General features: G+C 44.5%; 1 protein-coding gene across 1 annotated transcript in view; it reads right to left on the bottom strand.

Annotated features, from left to right (window-relative positions):
- Positions 1 to 17,551, bottom strand: part of LOC139975728 (signal recognition particle receptor subunit beta-like) — a 35,280-nt gene that overhangs the window by 17,043 nt on the left and 686 nt on the right. Inside the window, exons 2-3 of the mRNA XM_071983841.1 lie at positions 13,375 to 13,469; positions 7,997 to 8,154 (exon numbers count right to left, since the gene is read on the bottom strand). Of these exons, the coding sequence (XP_071839942.1) occupies positions 7,997 to 8,154; positions 13,375 to 13,469 (253 nt within the window). The remainder of the gene's footprint in view (positions 1 to 7,996; positions 8,155 to 13,374; positions 13,470 to 17,551) is intronic.

Here is a 17,551-nt window from a genome sequence, read left to right on the forward strand (position 1 = left end):
CGTCTGACTCGTGGGCGGCGATTAGCCATGCCTTTGATGAGCTGGGCGATGTCTGGGCTATTGCTCGGCTTGGAGCTGTCTGGAAAGCCCTGGTGGATGGCAGCGATAGCCGACCTGTAGTTCTTGATTGTTGAGACCTGTTTGCCTTCTCAGAAGAGTGAGAGGATGAACTCGGCCACTTGTGCTAAAGAGGCCTCAGCAAGCAGTATTTGCCTAGGTCAGCACCACTGTTCGAACTTCCGCAGGCGGGAATCGTAAGTCGCCGCGGTCATCCCTCTTCTAGCGTTGGCTGCCATCGCGGCAGCTGCCTCCGAAAAACCTCTCTGTTGTAGGGAAGTCCTGAGAGCTTCCAAGCAACTAATTGTAACCCCTTGATGTCCGGGTGGGAGAGTGTTCCCCGTCTCTGGGACAATAGGTGAGGCTTGTCCAGTAGGCTCTCTGGGACGTCCATGAGGAGCTGGGGGATCTCCACGAACCAGGGTCTGTGAGGCCAGAACGGGGCTATTAGAATAAACCTGCCCTTGGAGTTCCGTAACTTCCTGAGAACCTGCCCGATCATGCACAAGGGCGGGAATACGTAGGCCTCCAGGTGGTCCCATGGGAGAGACATGGCGTCTGTTTGATAGGCCTCGGGATGGAACAGAAGGTCTGGAGTTTGCTGTTCGTGTTTGTTGCAAACAGATCTATCATTGGCTTGCCGAAGTGGAGAAGATTCTGTTGCAAGTTTCCTGTTCCAGCGTCCATTCATTGGGATCTATATGTCCCCCTGGACAAGGCGTCTGCCATCACGTTGAGCTTGCCCGTAATGTGGGAAGCTCGTAGGATCATACCGGAGTCCTCGGCCGCTGTTAGCACTTCCCACGCTAACCGGCATAACTTCTCTGATTGGGTGCCCCCCTGTCGGTTGATGTAAGACACCACTGTGGTGTTGTCCGTAAAAAATTGTGCTTATCGTGCTCTGTACATGTTCGTTGAAGGTCTCCAGGGCTCTCTTGACTGCCATCATCTACAGAATATTGATGTGGAGTGATTTCTCTGTTGAGGACAACATTCCTCCGGCCGTGCGGTTGCTCCAGTAAGGTAGCTCCGGTAAGAAAGGTATCCCTTGACTCCAATTGTCCAAGTCGAGCCACCATCGGAGGCAAGGGTGGTCTCCTCCGACCTGTAGATCGGTGTTGTCTTGTCCGGATCTGCGGGGTTAGTGAACTTCAGAAGGTGCAGTTGTCGGGGTCACATGTGCAACCTGCACAATCGGACATCGACCAGGCTGGCCATGAGTCCCAGGGCTCGGAGCCACGTCAGTGATGGTGACTCCTGGTGTGAGATGATTTGCTGCTTGTTCGTCCTGACCGCAGTGATTCTCTCTTCTGAGGGTCGGGCAACCCTGGCGGAAAAATCCAATATGGTCCCAATCGTCTGGGTTGGAGTCAGTCGGGACTTTTTTCGTTGACGATCCAGCCCAGTTCTTGGAGGGTTTGGAGCGTTTTGTGGATGTTGTCGGCAGCTTCTGACTGAGAGCCCCCTACCAATAGCCAGTCGTCGAGGTAGATGAATAGGGTGACCCCTCTCCTCCTGAGGTTGGAGACTACCCATGACTCTCGTAAAAGCTCTCGGAGCCTTGGACAGTCCGAATAGGAGGGCCCTGAACTAGTAGTCCTGTTCTGCGTACCGGAATGTCAGGAACCCTAGGTAATCTTTGTGTACCAGGATGTGCAGGTAAGCGTCCCGTAAGTCTATGGTCGCCGCCCACATGCCCTTTCTGAGCAGGGGTAAAACTATCTAGGTTTCCATACGGAAGTGTTTTGGCCTGTTATATTTATAATGGTAGTCAGATATCGTCCCGTTTTTTTTGTCAGAAAGAAAGAGGACTGGAAGAGCGGTCCTGTCCCTCCCGGTACCTCAGTACAATTGGCTGCTTGGCCAGCAGGGCCAAAATATCCCTCTCTAGAGCTAGATGTCTGACGGGGTCTGTGGTGTGACGGGGTCTGTGGTTGTGGGCATCTATCTTCCTCCGCCCCTGAAAGGTGGGCTGGAGGAGAATTCTATTTTGTAGCCGTGTTTGACTGTGTCCAACACCCACTTGTCCCCGCCTATGAATTCCCATTGCTGGGTGAAGTTTGCGGAATTTGCCGAGGTGAAATGGACACCCCTAGGGCTGGGCAGGGAACTACAGGCGAGTGGAGGAGAGGTCGTTGTCATGTCGGGTAGGTGCTAGGCCTCTGCCTGTTCCTCTAGGCACCCAGGAACGGGTCGGGCGGTATGCTGCCCCCCGGCTTCTGCCTCTGAGAGCGCCTCTGCTCGGTGGTCTGGCGGGTGCTGCTCTCACTCCTCTGGTTGGTCTGTTCTCCCTCAGGCGGAAGGGTCTCGGTCTTTGTGTGGCCGAGGGTCTAAATTCCGACTTCGCCAGGGTCTCTCTTCGGGTTGCCTCCTCCTGTAGCTTCTGCTGGAAACTGCCACCAAAGAGGTCTTCCCCGAGGGATGGTAGTGCCAACATCCTAGTCTTTGCCTCTATAGACAGCCAGTGTATGGCGGAGATGATGTTTTCCCTACAGGCTTTGACCGAGCGGGTGGCGGAGTCGGACCAGGGGTCCCAGCAGTAGAAGGAGTTGACCCGCTTCGTTCCTGGACACCTGATTTTCGTCCTTTGGGAGCTGTTGATGATGTCGCATTAACACTTCGGCCGATAAACATTAGGACGAAGGCGAACTTCATGCCGGACCGAGCCACTGTACAAGGAGTTCCTCCAACTTCCTTTGGGCCGGAGCCCTAAATATGTGGGAGGATGAGGTGCCTTGTTCACCCTTAAGCCTTTCTTTGGCCTCCTAGGGGATGGTTGGGCATTTAAACATAGCCCTCCAGGCATCGTCCGGCACCCTGACTGCCTTGTCCGGTGTGTCCGGTTCCTCAAAACCCAGGTGTCATCTGAAAATTTCAGCAGCCCGCATCGTTAGCTCTTGAGGCAGGGCTCCTCCCGTCATGGGAGCCTCCTCCGGTTCGAAGCTATGTCTGAAGCTCTCCTCCATCGGAACGTATTCTAGAGGGTCCGTGGGATCCCGCAGATCCCCCTGGTCCTCCAGACCTGAAAAGTTAATTGACGCTCTACAGTCTAGGACGTCCTCCCCTGTGGTTAAAGCCTCTGGTTCCGAGGCCGGTTGTGGAGCCGCGGTAGGACCGGAGGTAATGGAGCCTGGTAGGTTGGCTGCCACCGTGGTTGCTTTCTGTTTGTCCAACAGGGCGCGTAGCAGGCCAGTAAGCTGTGCTAGCCATGCTGGTTCCTCCTCCTGTCGTCGTCTCAGGGACCGACACCTTCTCTTAGCTCTCTTGTAGCCGTCGTCCGACGACTCCTAGGATTCGTCGGAGGTCAGGGAGTACTCTCTCCTTTCCCTACGTCTCGGGGATCTTGAGCGAGATCTTGATCTGTCCCGTCTAGATCTGCGGAGGTCTCTCTCCCTCTGCTTTCCCGGGTCGAGATTTCAGTAGGGACCTGCCTCTCCGGCTCCCCGCTATGGGACCGGCTCCGTCTTAGCGACCTCTCAGTCGTGGTCTCTCTCGGAACCGAGCTCTCCGGGGGCTGCAGCCCGCGCTCTCCCGTGGTTCTCTCTTGCTGCGATCCGGACTGAGACCCTATCTCCAGTCCGGTCAAGCCGAGCCTCTTCTTAGGTATCTTCTTGGCTGGAGCCTTGCCCTTGCTCCTGCCCTTCCCATTGGCCATAATCTTACTGGACGTCGCCAGGACCGTGGGGGGTACTCTTTCTCTCTCCACCTAGCGCGATGGACTCCACCTCCTTCTCTCTCTCTCCTTCGGCCCTCTCTTGGCCACTTTCCTCCACCTCTCTCACCACTCCTCCCTCCTCCTCTCTCTCTCCCGACTCACCTATATCCTCTTCTCCTGGGATACCAATAGCGTTTGGAATTAAGTCCAACTTGCCATGGAGCTTGTTTCTTAGGCTCGTTAACCAGTTGTCTATCTCCTGCCACTGGGCTGGTGCAAACTTAATGCAGACCAGGCAAGGGTACCGTCTGGGGCAAGTTCTACACTTTGGACAAAGCTCATGTTTGTCCCAGGCCCTCCTGGTCGAAACATCGAACAGTTGATACACTTCAGCTGGTTACCAGACATACTGAAAACCCCAAATTAAGGAAAGACTAACTCTTAAAGCTTACGAAACAATGCAAACTAACAAGAGAACGGGAGATAACATGGGAGGGAAATAAGCTAACAGTGAGTAGAGGTACGTAACGTTACCTAGCAACGGCAAAATACAAATTACACTACGAAAGTGGCTTCAACAAAAATCAACACACAAGCTGAAAAAGAACATGAGAGAGCAATAGGCAAGATAGGAATAGCGAATAGAAATACAAGTAAACATGCTATGAACATGAAAATACAATGACACGCCTATAGCGTGGGGAAGGAAAAATGGCGGGAAAACCTAGGCAGTTCGCGGAACTGCTACCCCCGCACTAGGAAAACGCACTAGGAAAAACAGTCCCCAAAACCCTCCCTTTCAACAAAAAGGATACTTATCGGGCTGCAAAAGACTACTAACACTCCTAAGAATCCAAGAAAAGAAAACTTCCAACGATCGCAATTATAACCAAGACGAAATTCCAAGGGAAGTTTTCCACAAGAAATCTGTGTGATGGCACTTTTAATGGTAGAATGAGGGAGGGAAGGAAGGGCAGTGACCGGGGGGGTCCGGACATAGAGGGCGCACAGTGTTATTATATTACCAGGAATTTATAGGCACGGTAGAACAAGGTGCTAAGGTTGTGAGGAGACAGGTAAGAGAGGAGCGAAGTAAATACAGTATGGCTGTAAATATTGGATCCCAATGGGACTCATGCCTATTGTTTCCACATTGTCCCCTTTGCAGACATGTTAGACCGTTCCAATTTTTTGCTATATTTCCAACTCATCTATTTTGTTTTGGGAAAAATTGTTCGCGTCTCGTGTGAAAATGGACGAGACAGTACTGTATGTGGCGATATCCACATAAGGACTAGCACAGTTTGTTAGTCCTGATGTGGCGATATGAGAGTATCCACATAAGGACTAACGCAGATCATTAGTCCTGATGTGAGTATCCACATGAGGACTGAAGCAGATCGTTAGTCCTAATGTGGCGATATGAGAGTATCCACATCAGGACTAACGCAGATTCGAGTATCCACGTAAGGATACTTGAATCACCACATAAGGTAAGCTTGCATGGTTTTGTGAAAACCCAAAACCAAAAAACTGAATCTGGCTCAAAAACCGTTTTTTTCCCCTCCCGAATTTCATTGGAAACATCCAAATCTCTGACGGAGGTGTCGCGATCGCTAAGATGCGTACTTTTGAAGCTTTACCAACAGCGGTCCAAGTCTAGTTCGTTAAGTAAAGTAAATGGTAAAAATACGGAAAATAAATTCAAGAAACTACACTATCTCCATGACTTTCTTTTCATTACCCACGTTAACTTAACTGAAGTATATATGTCGAAAAGAACTGTGTTAGTGAAATGTTTTCTTAAAGTTTTAACATCACGTACACATATCGTTTGCCTTGTGTTTACTGTACTTCACTAAGTTCATGTTCAGAAAAATATCACGGTCATTCCGATCACCCGATGGTCTCGTCAGCTAGAAAACTACTCTGATAATGACAGTACAAGTAAACATTTACCTACAATCGTCAAAGAATTTCTGTTAACTAAGTAAGGGTTTACTTGGTCGGTAGCTTGCTGTTTAACCAGCTAATGATGATAAAATAGAATTCGTTGGTTAACACACACAAAATTTGCCTCAGATGGAGAATCTTCCTATAAAACATGTTATTGTAATACCCCCTCCAGAGAAACTACAATCAATTGCTCTACCCCCAAATTCAGGCAATTAAGATGTTATGTTTTCGGAGATTAGGGCCGAGCGTAAACCCCATTATGACCAATTGGAGATAAAAAAAAAATTGCTTTATAATATGATTGGTCAGATAAATTCAGTAGTGGCTGACAAAGTGTTCGAAGGTACCAAATTGCACGAGGATCTAGCCATGTTCGCAGGTGGTGTCTTGGAGGTAAAATAAATTTCTCTTCAAGGAGTGAAGAGAATTTACCGTCTACACTTTCAAGTACAGTACAAGTTTAAAAATATCGCTGGCAAAAGCGGGGATTTGGTCGGCAAAGATTATAAATTGTTTATATTAAAGTTCGAAACATGTGTACATCAACGTAAACGAACAACCAACTGAAGAAATAGTGAAAGGAAACTTACAAAGAAAATAAAATATATTAGCGTACAAAGAAAACTTGTCCAACAGCAACATCTGTAATTTCCAGCCATATGCAACATTTTTACTCCTTTAGTACTCCTTGGCTCAAGCCTAGCACCAGATGTGTCTGTGAATAATGGACTGTGATTGGTCTGATGTTACTTTTTGCATTTTTGTTGTTCAACTAACAGAGCCCTGTTCAAAAGTTTTCTCACTGCTAGGAGTGCGTTCTGGGCCGGCTGCGTGCGCGGCTGTACATGTCGTATGGTATTGTGGATTGCGCAATGTACCTTTCAAGTTTTAACAATCATTTTTTGAACACGAACTGTGCTCAACGTGTTTGAAAAGATTTTCTCCATATCCTGTACTGTTAAATTGAAGTTAAATAATAAGAACAACACCTTTAAAAGAGGACAAACACGTTGGATATAACAATTTATTTTGAACTGCATCTCGTCATTTGAGTGTGTACTTCTCACAACTACTAACATTTGCCACCAAGGTCAGTTCAATACTACAAGGTCACCTAACTGATTCACGCATATAAGGGTTGCATAGCCTAATGTTAGGCCAGGCTTTCATCACTCAGCACTGGTATATGGCGTGTGCCGATCGTAGCTGGCAATGTCGTCTAGCAAGAAAAGCTTTCTCTTGTCGCAATTTATTTCATATTGCAAAAAGAACAGTAAATAGGAGAAACCAAAGTTAACAAATGATGGATGGAAGCTTTAACTTTGTTTTTTTTCAGTATTTGCAATTCACATTTCGTTTTTTTTTTCCATTTTTTTTTCAGTTTTCTTAAAATAAAAAAAATAGTACTGAAATTTGGTTGAAAAAAAAACGGTTTCGATACCAAAACTGGTTTACCGTGCAAGCCTAACATAAGGACTAACGAACTGCGTTAGTCCTTAAGTGGCCATATGCGAATCCCCACATAAGGAATAGTGAATATTGTCGGTATTGGCAGTTATTATGTGGCAGTGTCAGGATCGCATGATAAATAAAATGTTCTTTGTCATTATGTGGAGGTGCTAATATTGCCACATAAGGACTTAAATTGTTCTTGGTCATTATGTGGTGATAACTTTGTATTCACATAATGACTAAGGGTTTACACAATTTGTTTCGGCATTTTTGTCGGTCTTGGCGTTCCATAAAACACAGGGTTTGCAAACAACCCAGAACCGGATAGCTCAGAACTTGGAAGAGTGGATGGTAATGTGTAGGGCTGATAAAACTGAGGTCATTTTGTGAATCCTGTTCCAGCCCAAAAATAGTTTGTTTCTTTGTTTACTGGTCAGTTAGGTTGATCATTGCCACCCGACCCCACCCCACCCCCCCAAAAAACAAATAAGAAAAAGGAACCTCAATAATCACTAATCAAACAACGAAAAGTGAAAGAAAAGTAGAACGGAAAAAGTGGAGAGAAGAAGTCTCCACAGATTCTAAATCTTGACAATTGGAAAAGCTAAAATAAAACAATTCGCATTTTGCTAACTGCTATATTTAGTTTCGAGGGCCTGACTTTTCGAGCCTAGTAGGAGGATCTTAATTGCACTTGAGACCCTAAAGAAGATCCCGTTAGGATCGAAACGTCAGGTCCCTCTAAATATTAACAATTTACCTACACAGTCGTTTTGCAATAGATAAAGCAGTTTGCTTAAAATATTTTTTTTTTCTCTCTAAATATATAATTAATGAATAAACAAATGAATGATCATCATTAAAATAATAGCCCACCTTGTTTCTTCTTTGAATTTTTCCCATAACTGGAGTCTTTGCCTCTCGTTACCGGGGATATCCACTAAAGGTACATCCTTTCCCTTAGCTTTCACAAAGTAGAGACCAGAGTTTTCCTTAATAGATGTGTATGTCACTGCTTCTTTGCCAAAGATGAGCTGTAAATACAATATGATAAATAAAGAGTTTGCGAAACCCTGAATGCAGCAGGGGATTAAACAACATGGGTGGAGACCATACAGTACATTGGGGGAATTAAACAACTTAGCATAAACCAAGAAGTGCTGGAATTATGAAAGCAATGAGACAAGGTGGGGAGGTAACCTTTTTAACACTGTGCACCCTCTACGACCGGCTCCTCATTCTACCATCCAAAGTGTCTACAGGTATATCGTTTTTTTCGAGCTGATTTTTCCATCGGATTTTGTCCACTTTTGGGTTTTTTCCCCATCCACTGTTTTGGAAGAGTCTCGGGTAGTTTGCAGCCCGATAAGTATCCTTTTCTTATTAATGGAGGGGTTTTTAGGGCTGTTTTGGTGGAGTGGCGTTCGCTCCGTGTTTTCTGTGCAAACACTAGTGCGGGGTAGCAGTTCCGCGAATTGTTTACCTTAGTGACGCTAGTTTTCCCGCCTTTTTTCCTACACACACGCTTGCTTATATTGTTTATTTTGTTCCCTTATCACCTCTCTTGTTTCCTTGAGTTTTTCTCTCCAGGTTTCATCCCTGGTTTTTCCTCACCTTACAGTATGTGGGGTGGCTTTTAGGCCTAATATTTGTTTACCTTGTAATCCCCGGGCCTCTAGCCGAGGCACGTTGTTAAGGTACTGTATATCTCTTCCTTTGTTAGCTTATTTCCCCTCCCCTGTTCTCCCATCTCTTGTTATTATTTGTTAAGAAGTTATATTCCTTAACTTGGGGTTAATCAGTCATGTCTAGGAGTCAACTGAAGTGTGTAAATTGCTCCATGTTCTGTCCAGGGAGGGCTTGGGACGAACATGACCTTTGTCCTAAGTGCCGTACTTGCACTAGAAGGGACCAGTGTCTGGTGTGTATCAAGTTCACCCCCAGTCAATGGCTAGATATCGATACATGGCTAGCAGGACAAAGAGCGAAGCTACAGGACAAGCTAGACTTGCTCACCAACCCCAGCCGCTCCCTAGTAGAGGGAGACCTAGTACAGATAGGAGAGGAAGAGGAAGGAGAGGTGGTGGAGAGGGGCCCAGAGGGGGCCGAGGAAGAGATTGAGGAAAGAGAAAGAGAGATAGAGAAGAAGAAAGAGATAAAGTGCCTCCCGGCAACGTCCGGTCTGATCTTGGCCAAGGGAAAAGGTAAGGTAAAGGGCAAGGCTCCGGCCAAGAAAAAATTGCCCAGGAAGAAGTCCGTCACGGCCGGCCCGGAGAGAGCTTCCCAAGCTGGGTCGCAAAGGAGCAAACCTACGGAGAGGCAGGTGCCACGGGCACCGGAAAGCCCAGTCCGTGTCCCATCCGTGATGCACAACAGTGAACCTGCGGCCGGAGGGTCGCTGGCATCTCAGAGCCGGTCCCGGAGCAGGGACCGAGAACCAATAGCATCCCCTGCTGGGATCCCAGACTGGGACAGCAGAGGAAGAGAGACTGCTCGCAGACCAGCCAGACGGGAACGCAGTAAGTCACGGTCCCGATCTCCTAAGACGAGGCACTAGTAAGAGATGGTCACCAGCCTCAGACCAATCATCTGACTCCTCAGACGATGGTTACAGAAGGGCAAAGAGGAGGTACCGGCAACAGAAACAACGTCATGAGGAAGAACCAGCGTGGCTGGCCCAATTAACAGGCCTCCTGAAAATGCTCTTGGAAAGAGAACAACAGAGAGCCGGAGCGGAGGCAGAAGTTGGGAGCCGGAGGGTAGCGGCCACGACCAGTAGTGGCTGCTGTCTCGCTACCGACCCCAGAACTGGAGGAAGTCGTCGCCGGAGAGGACACCCTAGATTGCAGGGCTTCGGTAAACCTCTCGGGACTGGAAGAGGAAACTGACGAACCCCCGGAGTTCGAGCCCCTAGAGGACGAATTTGCATGTAGCCTCGAGGAGGAGGACATCCCTATGGCAGGAGGAACATTGCCTCCAAAACTCACAATGCGGGTGACGGACATCATCTCCCGAAAAGACTTGGGCCATGGAGAGTCGCCAGACCTACCACACAAACCAACTCGGGTCTCCAAACTGACGGCGACAGGGGAGGTTGTGAGCCGACCAAGAACCACCATGCCAGTCGATCCCTGATGCTACGATAGGTTCGAGGCGATCGCAGACAAAAAGAGATGGACTGCATTCCCAGCAATAGCAGAACGATCCATCTGAGTAACAGACGAGCCTTGGAAAGCTCTGTATAAGTGCCAATCAATCCCCCAGGAGGCCAAAGAAAAACTGAGATCGGAACAAGGGTCCTCATCATCACAAATTTTCGGAAACCCTAATCAGAGAACATTAGAGGAGCTACTGATCGAAGTGGAGGTAGCAGCACGTCCAGGTATGAAGTTTACCTCCCTCTTCATGCTTGACGCGGAAGTAATTATGAGGCACCATCAACAGCTCCCTCAAGACGACAACCATGTCTCCAGAAGTGAAGGTGGACAACTACAGTATTACTACTCCTGGGTAAGCTCGTGAGGCTGGTGTTCAATCGAGCTCAATTGAGTCGCCACACGATCAGTGAAGGCCAGGAGGGATAATGTGATATCCTCCATCCGCTGGCCATCAGTGGAAGCCAAGGCAAGGATGTTGGCCTTATCATCCCTTGGAGATGACCTGTTCGCGGGAAACTTCCAACAGAAATTACAGGAAGAAGTGTCCCACAGAGAAACCCTAGCTGTATCAGCATTCTGATCATCCGATAGATTAAGAACAAGACCCTACCGTCCAAGAGAGACCAGACTGGCCAGAAGAGGTAGAGGAACTTCTCTCAGAACACCCGCAAGAGGGGCCCCACGAGGCAGGGGATGAGGAACAACCAGTTGACCACTCCGTCCAAGGGGAACGAGAGGCACAGGCAGAGGCCGGACGACGACTCAACGGGACAGCGAGCGCTCCTCCGCTAGACAGCCGTTCGCGGTGCCCACCTCACCTCGGCAATTCCGCAAGTGGGGGGAGATTGACATACTTCACCCAGCAATGGGAAACTATGGGCAGGGACAAACTATGGGCGGGTGTTGGAGACGATTTCACAAGGGTATCAGATAGAATTCACCTCCAGTCTGGAGGAAGACTGACCCCAACACCCACAGATCCCGTCCAAAAAGCTGCTCTTGCTGGCAAAGCGTGCAATTGTAGAGGTAAATGGGAGAGGCGGGCCCTATTGATTGCAAAAATACCCTCCTCTTGTCATATTTTTCTACAGCAGAATGTTTTTAGTAAAGCTGCTGGCTGCATTTGCAGCTTACTTTTATTTTTATTCTCCACCCAATAATTGCTTTGAACGGAATTAGATCTGAATGTTGTTTGAATGGCGAAAGATGCATAAAACAAGTCCTAACTCTTAACAGCACATCTTACTGTGACAGTCGAGGATTCTAACATATTACCTCATTTGCATATAACAAAAGGGGGCTGAAGTTGGTATTGTCTTCAACTGGCCAGGCATTAACTAGAGGAAACTTTTGCTTTTGGGACAGAAAAGGACAATTTGGTAGAATAGAAGTCATCTGTTAGTTGAGTAGGCAAGGATCCTTCGTGATTGTTTAGGATAAATTGTTTATTTGCTATTTGCTTTCCACACTTCCATATCAGGAAGATCTAAATTTTGAAAATTTTGTAATACTTTGAAAATGCATCTTGCAACAGCCCCAATGGATGTCATTATCAAGGCTGGTTTAACTGAAAATGTCTTCAATTTCTGTATAATATGTCGATAATTTATCCACAAATAATTGGATCACATAGTGATCTCATGAAAAGGGTGTTTGGTTGATTTGGATGTAAATTTCGAACGATTTTCAAGGGGCTGAAGTTGGTCAAAATCTTAAGGAAAAAACCCACATCCTCATTTTTACCAAAAAGATCTGAAGTTTTGCAAAATTTTGTGATAGTTTGAAAATTCATCTGGCAAAAGCCCGAACGGATGTCATCAGGGCAGGTTTAACTGAAACAGTCTCCGTATTCTGTACAATATGTAGATAATTTATCCAGAGGAAAAAGCATATTTTTACAACAACAAAATCCATTCATTAGATAGGTAAAGAGATATTTGCCAACTAAGCAAGCATTCCAAATGTTTGATCAGGTTTCCAGGATAAATCAATGAGATGATTATAGCAGCCTAAGTAGAGCTTATGAAGAGCATTTGCCCAGATGACATCACAGATGACATCACATATGACATCACATGTGACATCACAGATGACATCACATATGACATCACATGTGACATTACATATGACATCACATATGACATCACAGATGACATCACATATGACATCACATATGACATCACATGTGACATCACATATGACTCACAGATGACATCACAGATGACTCACAGATGACATCACAGATGACATCACAGATGACTCACAGATGACATCACAGATGACATGACAGATGACTCACAGATGACATCACAGATGACATCACAGATGTCATCACAGATGTCATCACAGATGTCATCACAGATGACATCACAGATGACGTCACAGATGACATCACAGATGACATCACAGATGTCATCACAGATGACATCACAGATCCTCTACTATGATCCAACTACCTAGATTAGTTGAAGTTAGAGGCAAGACTTTGAGATGTACTAGCAGTGTGGTATGTTTTTCTTATCAATATTAGTCTCACATTGTCACCAGTTAAATCCTTTTAAGAATTTTCCTCTATATTCATTCTGGTACAGATTGCTCTCTGTATCGCCATACGTAGTCATATTGTACAGAGAACAAAGACATTTTCAGTTAAACCTGCTCTGATGACATGCTCAAAACTTTGTACTTTCAAAAGTTTACTGAAGACCCATCTTTTTCACTTGTTCTTTTGTAAATTAATCTGCTTTCTTTGTAAAGCGCCTTGAGCAGTGACTTTTGTCTACTGATTTGGCGCTATATAAGTCTCATTTATTATTATTATTATTACTGTACCTGTAGCCTCAGTAATAAATTATGCCAATGTCCTATCTGACTGGTTCGTCACTATTTTCTTCAATCGTCGGCGATTCCAATACAAGGGTCAAAGGTTAATATTGAATTCATGTGTCTAAGTGTCACCTTCTAAAGCCAGTGTTTCCACAGGTCTGAAGTGATTAATCTGCCACGAACATCGCTGAAGTGACTTTTGCGGTCGAATCGGGTGAGAAGCGGACCGTGATTATGAAAAGCAACCAGATACTTTTAAAAACAACAAACCTTTGTAAAGAGGGCGGTCTTGCCAGCATCGCTAACCCCTGTTAACAGGATTGTTCTTTTCTTGCTTTTTCTTCCTCTGAGAAGCAGCACAATCACTGAAAAAAAAAAATAAAGTTTCGGTTATAATCCTCATGATGCTACGAAAAGAAACAATATTTCTTATATCTAAACTTGACGAAAGGTGAATTTACAGCAGTTCTAGCAATTCTCGATTTCTTTCATACAGAGAGTTTCATGACCACCCAAATGACAGGCAAAAGATATATTAGTCGTTGTTCTTCATTGTGACATGTATCATATAACAACAATAGCATAAACATTCTTTTGAAAAACTTTTCGAGGCAAGTAATCAAACTTTTCAATAAAGAATTGAATCGTGATTACATAAAATTGGTTAAATACTTTGCACAATGTGCCAAATTTGAGGAGTCTGAGGACTTTTGAAAGGTGTTCTCCTTCTGGCAATACAAGACACTGTGCAAAGAATTCCCAAAGCTTCACTCAACTCATAGGTTGCGTATCGTTGACAGCTACCTTGTCACACTGACTTTGAATGGGTAAAGGATCAGCTTGATCTCTCACAGTACAGAACGTAGTGCAGTAACAGAGGACGTTGGTAACAACTTTATCTCTCAAGGAAGGGACTGTTATTGGGAAAATCCACTTTTTGCAACTCCACATGAGAGGGAGCCGCTACTCAAAGTGGAGATACTCGCCCAAGACGAGACGTTACATGGTTAAAGCCAACAAGTAGTGCTCAGTCACATTTTTAATTTTGCTGTTACAAGTTCTGTCTTTTTTTTTTGGAAATTTTTCTTGTTCTGTTAGGTCAAGCACTGGTAGTTACTGCCAATGGACTTGACTAAACCATTGCATGTTAAATAAATGGTTTGCAAAGGTCTTATTGTTGCATGATACCAACAAAAACACCAAAAAAACAAAACTTGGCATCCATGATATTATAACCCTAACATGTGATTGATCATAATCCATGAAGACTAAGCCTATAAGCCTGTTTGGAGATGCAACTTACACATTGGTGAATCTATGTGCTTGACCTCTGCTTTGGGTCATTTGTTGTCGTTGCCAGCATACATAGTAATAAGAACAAGATTAAGTCGAGAATTTCTGGAGAAATTGTTAAGATAATGGACATATTTTTGATTGTGGCAGTCCAGAAATTTAAGAAATAATATTCCCCTATTCATCGGAAAAGATGTAAGTTTGCGTTACACCTCAGGACTAAAGACGTCCGGGGGTGATAGTGATACTGCATTTGTGGTATGAACGCTAAGATTATTTAGTATGTAATTTGTCGCATAGTGCTAACACGAATACTGTATGTATAGAAAATAAGCACCAATGAATTATACATAGGAAATATTGTCGTAGCTGTCATATATATAATTACTAAAATATGTTAATACGATAGAAAATCATCTCTTCAAGATTTTTTTTGAATGTGAACGATCATGAGATAACGAATTTGGATCAATTTTTTATTTCAAATACTTTCGCCTTTTACAACCAGTGCAGATCATATGCATGCAGTATGCATACTGTTGGCTATACTATATACTTTGCAATGTTGGGGCAAGCTGAGGCAATATCTTTTCAGGGAAAACAAGTGCGACAAGTTCTTCTTTTTTCACCGATATTTAATTTAAGCCTCGCTCCCTTAGAATGTCCTACAAAGCCTTAACCGTCCATAGCTTAATATCAGCGATGGATATTTCATCCTCCTTTGCGAAACAAATAAGAAATACTTCAGTACATATAACGATCGATATTTGGTGTTACAATGCTATAGTGTATGCATTAAAAAGTTGTCCAGTTATGCTACTATTCAGTAAGGGTGTGACCTAACGGATATTTCGCTGGTCCATTTAACGTTTAAAACGCTGTTTCCCAATCGCGGCTTTTTCGAGGCACCGTCACTCAACTTTTAATGAAAAAAGGACATTATGAGTCCAATAATTAAGGGTTTTTTTCAACAGGTAGCAATTCAGGCAACAAGACGACGATCAATGTATGTTAATTACTAATTAGGCCCAATAATATTGCGAACATTTCGTGTATATAATTGCTGAAAAGAATAACACACATAATTAGTATTCGTGGTCTTCAGAATTTCAGATCACTGAATTTGTATAACTCGGCCTTCGGCAACATCGTAACTTTTGAAAAAAACAATATATTTGTCTATCTATCACAAGATTTTAAACAAAAACTCGCCTAACTTAGCAAACTCACCCACCTTTCCTGCTTACTCATTGAAAGTCATGTTTAGAAAACAAATTACACACGCATGTGTTGTGCGATGGGTTGTAAAAATCAGTTGAAACTGGTTTGAGCAGCCTCCTATTTCAGCGACGTCACGTACCAGGATTGTACCATTAGTCAAAATAGGGGTTAGAGGCTCTAATCCACATTTGTAATTACAATTAAAATTTGGCGCAAATCCCTGTAGATGTCAAAGTATTAAATATTAGGAAATATTATCCCTGCAGATGTCAGTTACATTTTTATTTTCTATTTTCGCATGACACATGGTTCAACTTCATTCATTACTGAGCACACCCCCAGTGAAAAAATAGAATGACCCATATGAATATACATTTACAATTTTACATTCAGCCAATGGGAATGATAACCATCATGATCATGCAGTGGTCTCTTTTATGTTTGCCGCAATCCCGCCCGCAATGCATGCACAGTTTAATACCATGTGTCGACCTGCTCCATTTTGTTTTAATACAAGGGCAGCGTAAAGTACGCCATGACTCAAAGCCAAAGGGCAATGAAACCATCGCGCACATGTAAGCAAAAAGCCATGTGTGAACCGAGTCTCAGTCTAGCGAATGTTGGTGTCACTGTGTGGGAACTAAAAGACGACTGCTTTGCTTTAATTGATAGTTTGTAGTACTTTAAATAATAATAATCGCAGTCAAACAAGTACTGTACTCACTCTCCGATTGCTCTGGTCAAACCGGAAAAAAAATGGCTGTACACATGCGGACCTGAGAGAGCAAACTGGCCTTGTGTTGTTAATGTTATTACAGTACTTTCTAGAACAGGGTTGTCCAACCTTTTGATGAGGAGGGCCACCTCGAATGATTATGATAAAGGAGGGGCCGCATGAGCCTACAAGCTCCTGTGGCATATCCAGGGTTTCGTGCCAGAGCGGCAAATTCAGTGGCCCCGCTAGGGGTCTGTTAGGGGGTATGGGAAATGAAGTTACTATACAAGCGGAGCGCCACCGTAGGTTGGCGCGTGGCGTGCAAGAAAAAAATCGCCCAAAAGATCCCCAGATTGCAGGAAATGACACTTCACAAGCCTTCTGATCTGTATCAAAACAATCTTCATATTGAGATATAATGATCTCTCACATTTATCAAGAAAGAATTCCTGGTTAAAAGTACATTTGCAAATTAATGAGGTTGGCGGGCCGGACGGGACCTTGCGGCGGGCCGCACTGTGGCCCGCGGGCCGTAGGTTGGACAACCCTGTTCTAGAACGACCATTTGCGTCTTTTGGGGACAACATACTTTCACACGGGATTTCACCATGCCATTGATCGATGTACATGTACGGGTGATATATGTCGCAAATATAAACTGAGAAAACGAATTGACGACACTATCATGACTATTGGCCTACTACTATATTGAACACATTATTCATGCCTAAAACAGTTTTTCTTTTTATTGATAGTTTGCAGTACATTACTCAGTTCTTTAGATATTTTTAATGAATTTTCATGTTTAAAATGTATTTGAATTTTTTTTTTAAAGTTTCTGTTTATACCGTTGTGATTTTCTAAACGGATAGTGCATTTTCGGCCGGTTAAACGGTTAACCGTTTAAACGGTCACACCTTACTATTCAGAGCCGACTCTTTGACCTGTTACGTAATCATAAGCTGCTGGTATCTCCGAACAGGCTTATTCCAATTGAATTTGAAATTGTAAGCTTTACAATATCCCAATGGGAAAAACGACATTCTTTGGCATATTCCAATGTAATTGAAACTTTTAGCGATGAAATTCGGTTAGCTATATGTTCTGCAAATATTGAATGATCATATTTTGGTTGTGTATGCTTGCCTGGCAACCAGCTGTATATTTGGGAAATGCCATGTCAGGGAATAATTTTGCCGGGAGGGTAATTGTCCGGTG

The sequence above is a fragment of the Apostichopus japonicus genome, chromosome 11 (assembly GCF_037975245.1).
Source record: "Apostichopus japonicus isolate 1M-3 chromosome 11, ASM3797524v1, whole genome shotgun sequence".
In the NCBI taxonomy this organism is placed as follows: domain Eukaryota; kingdom Metazoa; phylum Echinodermata; class Holothuroidea; order Aspidochirotida; family Stichopodidae; genus Apostichopus; species Apostichopus japonicus.